The sequence below is a fragment of the Pygoscelis adeliae genome, unplaced genomic scaffold (genome assembly GCF_000699105.1).
Source record: "Pygoscelis adeliae isolate BGI_AS28 unplaced genomic scaffold, ASM69910v1 Scaffold545, whole genome shotgun sequence".
NCBI lineage: Eukaryota > Metazoa > Chordata > Aves > Sphenisciformes > Spheniscidae > Pygoscelis > Pygoscelis adeliae.
In genome coordinates this window covers 1,119,556-1,132,902 of record NW_008824746.1, presented here as the reverse complement: position 1 = coordinate 1,132,902, position 13,347 = coordinate 1,119,556, and the positions used below count along the sequence as shown (strand labels likewise).

Sequence of the window (13,347 nt, the reverse complement as noted above, 5' to 3'; positions counted from 1 at the left end):
AGAGTGCATCATTTTCCGCATGAAATGAGGGGATATTAAGTCCAAGTGCACTGGGTACCTTTCACAGCAGACCACCCTTTGTCATATGTTCCTCTGATTAATTGCAAATGTATTCAAGGGAGCAGAGCAGATACTGTAGAATGGGTCCAAATATTCCTGCACCAAAAAATGCCAGCCTTCCCACACTTGCTACCATTGGTGGAGCTGCAGGAGTAAGAATGCTTATGTGGGAGATTTTTAGGAGGGAAGTGTGCTGTGGAGAAAATTGTAAAGCTGCTTCTTTTACCCAACTAGCTTGAGTGAGAGTGTCTGAATTGAGGCAAACTGCAGAGCAGGGCAGTGCACGCACTGTGCTCTGCCTAGTAATTGTGTTGCAAATGCACAAAGTACATTACTCACCTCCAGGCCATATCTTCTGCGAAGAGGCCTGTGCACACTTGGCAATAATTTAATGCTAAGATTATGTCATCCATAAGTGTCTGAGAAATTCAAAATAAGCAAACCACTTGAAAATGTTTGGAAAACAAACAATTGGAGCCACTTGTGGGATTTGGGATGCCTTGTGTCATGTTTTTGCTCCCTGAACTGGAGGATTCAGATGCCAGTTCACTAGGTGAATTCAGGTATGGTGCCCCTGACAGCACCTCCATCGTGCTGTGTTCCAGATACTTTCTCTGACTGTACAATATTGCCAGCCCCAGCAACTGCAAAAATCTTAAGAGAGATTTTCAATGTGAAGAAAGAGAGAGGATGCTCATTTAATCAGTTGTGATAGAGCTGTTCCAGGTATAAAATTTATTTGCTTAGTCCCCAAACTGCAGGTTTGCCAGAATGATGGGGGGTGGGGAGGAAGCATGGATGAGAGACTTTCATAGCTGACAATCACACTTCTGGGTAGAAACCTTCTGAAAGAAATACGCTGCGTCTATGTGGCAGTACTTTCGGTTTCATACTTGCTCTGAGTTATTCTTTGCAATACTATAGCAATTGGGTTTCAGAAGCAGCAGCGCTTACGTACTTGCAATGAAAAAGAAAGAGCATTCGCTCGCCTTGCTCCGATGCCCCTGCTAAAGCAGTGGGCCTGCTCCTATCATACTAAAAGCCCCCACTTCTGGTGTGAGAAATTATATTTATGCTGAAATAACTATCGATATCCAAGTTTGATACCCAGTAAGTCAGAACTATGAAGCTGTAATGCCAGTGAGATGCAAAAGCAATCCGATAGCTCTTAAACTGCTCTTTCTTCCAGACGGTGTGCCTGGGGCACCAGCTGTTGTAGCTGGGAGTTTTCAAGCTCCAATTCTCTTCTTTCTCAAAAAGATTTCCTTAGACCTCTAAAAAGTGGTATCAAAAAACCACAGATGAGCGGAAGAGTTTAAAATGGACCTGACATAAGTATGTCTTAGCTGCATCTTTATTTGAACTGAAGTATAAATCAATTTCAAGTTTTACAGTCAGTGTCTGAGGACAGGCCTTCTCATTGCTGTACATAGCTGCTCAACTCACTAGTTGGGAGTCTGGTTGCCTGCTTTTTTTTTTCTTTGGGTTGTTTGTTTGTTTTTTTTTTCATCCTATTATATCCTGACGTCTCATTCAGCAATTATTTTGAATCATACTGAGGACACTTTTCCTCACTCCCTTTGGATTTTCACTTGCTAATGCAAATGCATCTCAAAATACCATCTTCCCAAGTTACCAAATCCAGGTCTTGATGATGCATACTGGGCTTAGTTGAAGTATCAAACCAGCAACGAAGGACCAAGAAACGAAAGAGCATCATGTAAATATTGACAGATTGTTTTTATGACTAAGCTATGATTCTTTGTTAATTTGTCTATGCTTTCAGAAAGGAAGGGAGGAAATTTGAAAAGCAGAGTAGTATTTTTTAAAACAGGCAACTGTGTGCTGTGATTGTAGAATTTTCTATTCAAGAAATCCCTCAAAATGAAAAAAAATCAGAACAAAAACCCCAAAAATATCTTACAGTGAGGCAAGTCCATTTGTTTAAAAGTAACATCAGTGGGTTCTATGTCTGCATCTGTAATTTGAGATTAAATACACTGTGGATAATGTTAAAAACATAATCTTTCCTAACCACCTACCAGGCATTTATGCAGTATATTGTTTTCTTTTTGACAGTTAAATTACTAGTAATAAAGCTCTGTATCTCTGCCATGACAGTGTTTGTCCTCTAACATGGTTGTGCAACTGCATCATCTGCTATAAGCTGCACCAGTACAAAGAGGGCAGAATCTGGGCCTGTAGCATTTAGTTAATCATTCTGCATGCCATTAGCAGAGCTGATACCTTTCTGCCTCCTCCCCTACCTCGGTGCTGGAGGAATAAAGCAACTTAAACTAGTCAATTGCTGCAATTCTGAAAACACATTTTCTGTGCAAGAAGTTGCCATCTGCACCATCATCCTTTTCCTCTTCGAGTAGCAAACAGCCAGAAGGTACTGAGCCCCCTCTGTGTGTTGCAGAGGGAAGAATCTCAGACATGGCTTTGGTAGCTGTGCCCTGCTGTTTTTTTAACCCATTGAGGTATTTTCTAAAGATGCTCTTATTTCCATGTGCTTGGCTGGTGTTATGGTGACCATAAGCGAGTATATCAAGTTACTGGTATGGGAGTAGCCCTGCCAGGAAGCCAGAGGCATGTTCAGTGCAAACTCTTTTTAGAAGCCTAAATAGGCACAGCTCTAAGTTGGGTGCCTGCTATGTTAATAAAAGAACTAAACATTACTTCTCCTACCTCCTGAATGTGGACAGAACACAGCCTGTATCTGAGAAAAGGCTTACTCCTGGGTTGATGTCACACTTGGCTAATTGGCCTTTACAGCATTGTGTAAATAGCAATATTCTTAAGCTGGGGTTAGACAGTTGGATTTTTGAGCTTGGGATCTGCTAGAATTTGGGGAGAGGACTTTTTAAAAATTGAAAGAGGAGAAATTAGGAAAAGACACAAGCAAACAAACAAACAAATGCCCCACCCCCCCAACATGGGAAATGTTAATGAACAAAATGTGATCAACTCATTCTAGGGGTTAAAGCGAAATGAAGAGCAGAGGGAAAGCTGCCCCTACTTCCTTTCTTCCTGATGTTGAAAGAGATCTGTTCCTTGCTTCGTGAAGGAAAGAAAATGATCTGCCTCAGGAAAATCAAGTTAGGAAGGTGACCTACTGATTTATTTATTTTACTCTTTTCATGGTGGTATGAAACATCCAGCTGCAAAGTGCACTGGTTTGTAAACTGAGCTGCCCTGCTAGAGGTTGTTAAGATTAAAACTGCTGAAAAACTCTGAGCACCACCCCAAACAGTGAAGTCCAGGATTTTATCAATTATAACCCCCATGCTTTTCTCCTATCCCCAGATGATATCAGTTATAAAATGGAAGCTTTTATCTAAATTTCCATAATTTCACATATAATATTTATTAAAAAGCTATTTAAATACATCAATCATCTCTTAGGTTCACTTAAAAATAACAGAGAACATGAAGTGCTCTCTCGTACTGAAGTTTATACCTTTGTTTTTCTTTTTAATTGTTAGAGAATTGTTAGAAGCCTGATAGTATGGGAACGGCTCTTTTTTGGCTGTATGCGGTATTGATTTGTAAGAATAGTGATATTTTAACTGTTCAACTAATTAAGACATTGATAAAGCATCTTGATAAAGGATGCCATTCTTCTCCTATCTAAACTTATTTGCTATTGGGGTTTTTGCTAGGCTGAGCATCCAACCCAAACACGTTGGTTAAGACCGCAAAGATCCCTGTGGGTACCGAGAAGACTATAACCACCACTGCTGACTCATTCACTGCCACACTCATCTGACATGGGAACCGCTACCCAGCCTTTCCCTCCCACCCCTGTTCTCATGTTGTTATCTGCCCATGGACTGGGTTCCCTCAACAGCTCTCTGGCTTCATCCCCATCTCAGTGGTACCTTTCCTGATAGCCTAATTTTGGCTCTGAGCTAGATCCAGTGCCTAGATAGGATAAGTATAAGATTTCAGCCAGATGGATTATGAACAACATTTTCTTTTCAATGTTCTTGGCTCCTGTCATGGTTTAACCCCAGTCTGCAACTAAGTACCACACAGCCACTCACTCACCCTCCCCCCGGTGGGATGGGGGAGAGAATCGGGGAAAAAAAAAAGTAAAACCCATGTGTTGAGATAAAGACAGTTTAATAGGACAGCAAAGGAAGAGAAAATAATAATAATAATAATAATAATAATAATAATAATAAAAGAATATACAAAACAAGTGGTGTACAATGCAATTGCTCACCACCCGCTGACCGATGCCCAGCCTGTCCCCGAGCAGTGATCACCACCCCCTGGCCAACTCCCCCCAGTTTATATACTGAGCATAACATCATATGGTATGGAATATCCCTTTGGCCAGTTTGGGTCAGCTGTCCTGGCTGTGCCCCCTCCCGGCTTCTTGTGCACCTGGCAGATCATGGGAAGCTGAAAAGTCCTTGACTTAGTATAAGCACTGCTTAACAACAACTAAAACATCAGTGTGTTATCAACATTATTCTCATACTAAATCCAAAACACAGCACTATACCAGCTACTAGAAAGAAGATTAACTCTATCCCAGCCGAAACCAGGACAGCTCCAACCCCACAGAAGATTGCTTCAGCCCAACAGAATAAAATCCCATCCTTCAGGCAGCTGAGCCAGTTGCCTTACTTTAGCATGCAATGTAATTATCCTGTATGTTCTGTATAACAGCTATCCACTCAGAGCTTCTGTTTTGCACCTGAAATCTGGATGTGCCGCTGACTTCAGGACCACACAGTGCGAACTTCCTTACAAAGGTAGATGAAGGCATTAAGAATCTGGACCTATGTATAGTATCATAAATAAACAGCCTTTCATTTCTTACATTTCACCCTAATAAGAAAAAATAATGTCCATGCTCCACTGAGCTCTATGCTGGTGAGGAAAACTCCCTGTGAAGCTTATAAACCTGTTCAATGCAAATAGATAACATGACTTTTTTTCCCAACTTGATTCAGGTTAGAAATGAATGAGATTTAGTCCACCAGTCCTTACGGAGTAATTCTGCAATCACATATCCATGCTGAGGAAGACCTTTCAGTGGGATTCTTTGCAGGATAGGTCTTTGCCAGCTATTGGAAGTGGGATCACTGCAGAGATACTAATATTTTCCTGCTACTTATCAAATGCAGCACAAATCTGCCTGGCATCAATTATTTAGAGTGTAGCAGACAAAGATAATATTCTTAGAATTATTATTGGAAGAGTTTATGATCTATTATGAAGTGAAAGCGATTTTGATATATGAGCAGCATTGGGAGGAACTGCCAGTGTGAAAACTCAAACCGGATCTGTGTGCATAATATTCTTGTCTCGCAGGAAGTAGTGGGAGTAATATGTGAAAAAGAGTTGTTCACAAATCAGTATCCTTGGGAGCTCTCTAGATGACTTTTCCTGTACTTTGTGATATTCTGCAAAAAGCAAGATCCTCTTTCCCCTTCTTGAGCCTTTTTATGTCACAAACTGTGCGCACAAAGCCACGTGTGTAACAGCTCACACTGTTTCTTCAGCAAAGGATGCAGAATAGGATCAGGCACAAAACAAACGTTTCAGTCCATGACGGTGGTTACAACTACAAATCTCAGTGCAAAATAATGTTAATCATTAAAACAAAGGTATTCTTAAAACTGTCTCCATTATTAAAGGCTGATTTATCTTTCCACATTATAGCGGGATGAATACCAGACAAGCCTTTGCATTGCCTTTACTCACAGCTTAACTGGAATCACGAACAGTTTTCCTAATGAAGTCCACAGCCTGCAAAAGATTTGTATTCCAAGTGTATGTGTAGACCCTGTTGTTCCAGATTGTACTTCTTTCCCGAAGCATGCACTGACAAGCTCTTCAGTATGTTTATTACTGTACAACACTGTGAGCCAACTAATGTTTATTACTGGCTGCGCATTAGGTCAATCCACAGTTTTACCACAACAAGGTACGTTTTAAATGGCTTGTGCCTGAAGGGCACTATCCCTTATGGATCAGCTTAGTGGGGAGAAGAACCTGCACCTTAATAAGGATGTGCTGAGCTCCCACCTCAGCCTCAGGGGAGAGTAGGAGCCTTCACTTCCAGCATGTTCCCGCTCTTGATTTGTACCTGGCCTTTTTCCACGGCTCTGGGACAGAGGAAATCCTCCTCATGTCCTGCTTCACTCCATATAGCTGCACTAGGGCCAACCGCAATTACTGGTATGTGTATTATGTTGAATAATTAAGTCTATGTAACATCATAAATACATGTGTATTATACCTAAGTTATGTTGATAGAGCAAAGATGCATCCATAAATATATGTACCAGACTGCTCCGTACATAGAAGACAGATGGTATTTATTCTATATTAATTAATATTGCATGCAGAATTTCCTCCCTCCTTAAATATCTTGAACATCCTTTTTTAGAATCTAAATGTACACATACAGATTCTTTTTGCTTTGACAGCTGACCATTGTATTTTATCTCCATTCAACATAGGTGGCCTTGGTTTGTTCTTATAAGTACTATCTTGTGTATCTTCAATCTGAATGTCATTATCGTAATTCTACTTTCTACTTAAATCAAGTTAATTAATTGATTTAATCAATTTAAAGATGGAAAGCAAACAATAGTGGTAGCCCTCCTGAAATTTGGAGAGTTAATAGGTCAAGTTTGACAGCATTTGGGTCTGCAGGTGTTGGCTTCGCTGGCCATCACCTTTTTTTATAGTTTGTTTTTTCTTAGTTACTTGTTTCAGAATAACATTACACATAAGGATGAAATGTGGACACTGCTGAGATTTTACTGTTCCGTGTAACTTGTTCAGAAATACTGCCTGAGACACGTGGTCTTCGGCATTGTAGTCTTACACTGGAACATTTCTGCCTTACAACCAGAGCCACACATAGATGTGGCTAAAAACAAAAAAGCAATGGCATTATCACAGATATTCAAACCCCATCGCTTTAAAGGACACTCTAAAGGAAACTAGGCCAAAAACTTGACCTATTTTAAAAGACATGGCAATCTGTTCTTTTAAAAAATCATTCACGCTTCATTGAGTCCTTCTCTCTCTCCTATACCATGAAAAATATCATACCGTTGCAAGATTCAGAATTATTCTTTCTCTGTACAAATAGTGCACGCTGAAGTCTCCAGTTTGACAATTTAATTTTTCTCCATCACTGATCTTGAGAAAGAAGTAATCTTAAAAATTAGCAAATGCGTAAATTGAGCTAATTAGGTGTAGCTAACTAAAATTGCTACATCACTGCACTTTCTCCCTAGTGTTAGATGCAATGGACCCAGTTGGCAACGAAAAGGTCTTAGGATCCATAAAGGATTTTTGCTTCTAGGGACTTTCATGTTTTGAATTTGAAAACCAGGAGCAGTGAGCCATATTTCTCAGTTATTTTGTTGTTTGAAATCTGGCTGTGAAGCTCTGTTTACTTTGTGTTGGAGTCCTGCCAGAGGAGGCCTGGTTTTAGCAGATGGTCGGGGAGCGGAGGCCAGACTTTTCCTGCTGCGTCCTGACGAGGCACTGATAGCACTGCTCCCAGGCACAGGCAGCGCTGCCTTCAGCAGCCACGGATGCTGGAGGTGCAGTGACTGCTGGCGGAAAGGTTGTGAAGAGTCTGTGAAAGCAGCCCTTGGGGCAAAAGCCTTCATGGACAAGAGAGTCCTGACGTGGTGCTCAGAGGTGGTGGAGCTGCCGGCCAGAAGATGAGCAGGGGGAGGGCTGGAGTTTTGACCAAGAAGAACTGAAGTGTTAAAACCGGATGGACATAAACCAGTAGTGATGAGATGTGATTGCTTTCATCTTTGACAGGAGACCCCACTGTCTTATCAGGGATAGAGAGCTGAAAGAAGAAAGACAAAATGGGAGGCTATGGCATCGTACTGTTGTGTGGGTTTGCCTGCTGCTCTACAGGCACAATGTGCAGGTAGCATTTTCCTTTCCCCCCATTTCTGGGGGGCAACTTCTCTGAGAACAAAAATCCTTAATGTGTCCTCAGGCTGGTGTTTGATCTTTCAAGACACCGCATGCTCATAAGATGGGGAATCAAAGGGCAATGCCATAATCGCAAGCACTTGTGTATTGCTGGATCACTGCCTTGCTAATTTGCATACAGGAGAAAATGCAAACAAATTTCTCAGGAGGCCGTAGGACTTGGAAATCCTCCAGGATTCCTTCAGGCAGCAGTAAGATTAAGGACGTCCATAGTTTATCTGGGGATCCAGAGCTTGGATCAACGTAGCTGAAACTCATGGTTCCCGCGCCACGTGGCTCTGCGTTTGGGGATTTGGTGCTCTCCCATCCTCTGCTATCAGATACCTGGAGCCACTGCATTACTGTGTGAGGCTTATTTGGGTCATGATTTTGTGCAGGTGGCAAGGCCCCTGTGAACTGCAGCTGGCCCTCTCCTTGCACTCAAGCCATTCTGCAGGTAGGCAATGTTTAGTTTTGAATGCTTGTGCCTTTCCAGTTTACTACTGGATCTCAAAAGGAAAAAAATCAAGGAAGGACTGAAGTGTTGATTGCTTTGTTGTGTGAAACTTGCATATATTTCTCTCTCCCTGGCCTTGATTCTGTCAGAATCTCCCTAAAACCAAGCCTCTGGGTCGGCACAAGAGACAACTGACAAGATCAGGCATCTGTGTAGGGGTCTGACTGAAAATATTTTTCCCTTAACTTCTACCTGCAGGAGCATCAAATATTCAACAACACTGAAAATGGAGGGATGTCTCTGTTTAAAACCTCATTCGGTCAAGTATCAAACTTTGGTATTTTTTTCAGTGACAGCTCTTCCTTCCTACTCATCAGCCTTGTACAGGACAGTCTGAATCACCGCTTTCATGACCCACTGTCCCCTTCCAAGTTGTTTTCTTAGGCTGTGGTAGTTGGTGCCTTTTTCTTCCTTATTGACTTCTTCCAGCTTGAAGACAAGCATGCAGTATATAGGAAGACCATACTCATAACTTTTTCAAGCTCAGCAGCTAAGCCCATTTGACATTACATTGAGACAAAGATTTATTTTACTGTAGAGGAGTCAGTCTACAGAAATGAAAAGTTTCAAACTATCTGTATCATCAAAGAACCTGGATGGACCTTGGGAATTTAATCTAGTTATCATGACTTACAGAATGCAAATGATCTGTGTATTACCCCAGCAAAACACCATACTCCTCATCTGACCAACCACGGCAAGCTTATAGCCAGGCTTGTGTGAGCCTGGGCCGTTTCATTAGCACCTTAAAACTGCCTTGCAGAGATATAAATGACTAAATGGATGGCAAAACAGAGAACTGGAGCTGTGGTTGCCGATAAAACTGTTTCCGTAACTAGTCAGAGTGGTAGCTAACACTTTCTTTGCTGGAGAAGGATTCATGATCACAGGGACTACCTCAGTCTTCCCTAGCTTTTTTTTTTAATGTTTCCTGTTATTTGCCAGGTTGCGATACTGCCCACCACACAACACTTGCAGCCGTTCCAAACAGATGCTGCAAGACCCAGCAAAGCTTGGCAAACTTCTGGCCAAGCAGGCTTTCATTATAATTAAAATAGTCCCCTTTTCACTGCCAGGTTTGAACACAGCCTGGTTGCTCCTGTCAGCTGGTATGATATGAGTTTGAAGGTTTCCTAGGTAAACTGTTTTTTTTTTTTTTTTAAAATAAATGAAACCATAAAAGCTGAAGTATTTGTTAAAATTGGTTAGGTGAATTACTAGTTATTGCACTTTCATTTTACAGGTGGTACAGATGAACGCAGATAACAAAACAAAGAGAACCAGAGGGAGATGTCTTGGGCATAGCTCAGGATACACGGAGACAGGCACCCCTAGGGAAGGAGAGTTGCAAAAAGGCATCAAAATGGAGTTCACTGAACAGGCGTTTAAAGCTTTTGGAAAGGTCTTTTTTTAGCAAGCCTTAAAAGTCAATTATCCTCACAGAATATGTTTTATGTTTGTTTTGAGGATAAAGATAGTGAGATTTAATTATTTGTCTGCCTCATACCTCAGGTTAGTCTCTGAGCGTGCAGGTCTCTGGCCCTGTGCTGAACAAGGGGTGGCAGATCCCTCTCCTGACAGGAGAGAGGGAAAAGCGCCTTCCCCTCAGTGTTGGCTGCTAGCTGGAGAAAGGGTAGCAAGGCATTTCTCCTTGAAAGCATGAGACATTATATTTCCCGACTGTCAGAGGCAATTCATAACAGAGAAGAAAAAACAAAACAAAGCCACGCTGAAGCACAGTAGAGAAAATCCTGGAAAATAGGTTAGACAGTATTTAAGCACAACTTTTCCCTGCAGAGAGGGCTTGCGTTAGATCCTAAGCTCCAGAAATGGGGGAAACATAAACACAGCTTTTGGAATTAACCTGGCAAAATGGAGTTAGCTCCCACCTGTCACAGGACCACACGGTGGAGATTGTCTTTGTGCAGACAGCCGGCTTTTTCTTTCCCCAAAACAGCTCTTTCATTCTCTTTTGAAGATCATCCTCTAACTGAATATATCTGTCCAGTGCAGCAGGCTTCCAGAGCTTTTGAGTTAGAAAAGGCAGGAATTTTAGCAACATCAGCAACATTTAGCAATAGAGCAACATGAGTTTCTAGATGAGCAAAATCTGTCTGCAGAAAGGGAGAGGAGGACAGGAAGCCCCCAGCCTACCTGCTCTCAGCTCAGCTGCTGTGCTCTTCAATAAAAACAGACGTTTGGAAAATGGGAAAGAACAAGTAAGATCCTGGTCCTGCAAATATGGGTCAGGTTTCTGACATGCTTAAACTTTCACGCATGCCTTCATTTACAGTAATGGGACTTAAAATTAACTCCTTTATATTACTTTTTGTGTGTTTTTATACAGTGCTGACCAGGAGCTCAATCTCTGCGTCAAATGAAAGTGTTCAGAGCCATTAGGTACAAGAACTCCAGCAGACGGTTGTAGTGGTCCTCGATGGATATTCCCTGGAGGTCTCCAGCCAGTCCATCTGAGTTCAGGTTCGTCTCTTAGCTGTTAAGTAATTCCCCTCAGTGTCTTCAAGTTAATTCTGTCAGCACAAGCTCTTTGTTTACACAATTATTGTGGATCTATTTGTTCTTTGCTTTAGTTGTATACAATCATGTAAACTGCATATAAGATGCTGACATTTTTCTTTCAGCCATTTTGCACAGGTGCAGAGACCGTACGAAACACAAGGCAAGTTCAGCTGGTTGTATAGGAGTCAGCTAAAATGGCCTCCATTTATGGGCCTACCTACTGCATAAAGGGAAAAATTCCTCACTCTGTTAAAACAGGCATGTAACAAACCTGCGCCAAACCCCACGCTCAGTCGCACTGAGGGAACGCGAGGAAAGCACCAAGGGGGAATTACTCGTAATATGGAAAAGGCTCTTGGAGAATAGAGTGTGGGCCTCTCTGCTGTAGCTAGTCACAACACAGCCCCATTTTTTTCAAGTATCATGCTGGGAAAAAATGTTAAATTCTTCTTTACTGCTAGGCCTGAGGAGGAAATCTCTTCTTTATACAAAATGCAACCCCGATCTCTGTGCAATCTTATTTTGGACCTACTACTCAAACCCAACAATAGAAACTGGCTTACATTTGAAAGGCTTCGCACCAAAAACGCACAGAAAAAAAAAGGGTTTTTTTCCTCAAAAACAGGTGAATTGATGGTGAGATATGGGAGTACAGACACAGCTTTTGAGGCTCACTGACCACTTCCACCACATTTAATCTCTGTGCCAATTTAATCACATTCTGCCCTAAAACACCTGGAGTAATTATGGGGTGGCAGTGGTGGCCCTGGGGTGCCAGCCTGTGCCTGGCACAGCTGATTTTGCAAAAGAGATGTGACAAATTTATTTTTTTGGTCATATGATGCTCATACAGCTGTAAATAAGCGTGATTACAATTTGACATGGCTGGGAACTAAATTAACGAGGAACTAAATAATGAATTTGTCTTCCAACTGCTGGTTTGGACTGAAAGCAACACTGAAATGATGTATATTTTTTCCAATGTATTGTAATAGTATACGATCCTGCAAACATGATGCACACCTGTTGAACTTTACTCTGATGTGTAGGCCCATCGATTTCAATCTGGGACTGATAGATACACATCGGCCAGAACATTTTTATGGCTGGGATCCCTGTGGGTTAAGCTCTGGCCAGGCAGATATCACAGGGTCCAACAAAAGATCTCAACAGCAGCAACCCTGGCTGTGTTGATACAATTGGTATTAAGTGGAAATTGCCACAAAACTACAAAATATCTCCAAGGACATTCACCTTTGTCTTCCTGTGCCAGTTTACATGCATATTGATGTAGTTTTCCTGCAAAAAGCATAGCAGTTAGGGATTTCAAATTGATGGCTTTTCTGTCTACTTCTGATTACAATTTTTACTTGTATTTTTCTCTTCTTTTTTTGGATGCCCTTCATAAATTTCCAGTTAAAGGTAAAAAAATGCTTTTAATGAGAAGCAGGAACAAGAGAGCTTAGTTTTTCTGGTTCTGATGAAAGGTTTTATCATCTCCTAAATTTAGCAATGCCATGTCTCCATGTGTGTATTTACATTATCAGTAGTCTTTAGGCCCACATTTTCTGTGATCAGTGTAGGCTAGGAAGTCACTGCTTTATCCTTGCATACCACCATCAGAAAGGGTGCCTGCACGTCCATCCCCCTGCCAAGTGCTGCCCCAGCAGACTGAGTGCAAAAATGGTGAATTTCCATCAGAACATTACCAGAATTGGATTGACTGGGAAAAGAGGGGCAACACAGGGGCAGCTTGAGCCGTCTTTGCTGTTCACAGAAAGCTGGGGGTAAAGGCCCGTGGGACTAATGGCACCACGGCCCCATTTATGTCCAGGGGACACACGAGAAGGCTGAGGGCAAGCGATGGCCTGGCATGCCGAAGCCCTTTGTCGATGCCTGGCTTCCTCAGGGACATGCGAGCAGTGGGGAATTTAATTTTTTTTTAACAAACGAGCGTTTGAGGAGCGCTGCTCACGTTGGGAGGCACAGGAAGATGCACGGAGCACCCCGAGAAGAGCTGGGTGGCTGCGGTGCAGCCAGCTGATGTAATGCTGCTGCCGCCGCAGGAGCAGGATTCACGTGTCCCCAGTGTGCAGCTATGCGCTCTGTACGCCCTATATAAATCATGCACGTCTACGTGTATTTTTTATATATATATATATCTCCATCTACAAAAAGCATACACACACATGTGTTATTTTCGCCGCCGGCGCGCAGTGGGGGCCGCCCCCGCAGAGCCGGGCCGCTCCGTGAAGCACCCACCCCCCGCGGCG

At 42.2% G+C, this 13,347-nt stretch overlaps 1 protein-coding gene across 1 annotated transcript in view; it reads right to left on the bottom strand.

Annotated features, from left to right (window-relative positions):
- Positions 1-13,347, bottom strand: part of TEX9 (testis expressed 9) — an 84,681-nt gene that overhangs the window by 40,102 nt on the left and 31,232 nt on the right. Inside the window, exons 4-5 of the mRNA XM_009323420.1 lie at positions 7,497-7,807; positions 7,147-7,236 (exon numbers count right to left, since the gene is read on the bottom strand). Coding sequence (XP_009321695.1) covers positions 7,147-7,236; positions 7,497-7,807 — 401 coding nt within the window. The remainder of the gene's footprint in view (positions 1-7,146; positions 7,237-7,496; positions 7,808-13,347) is intronic.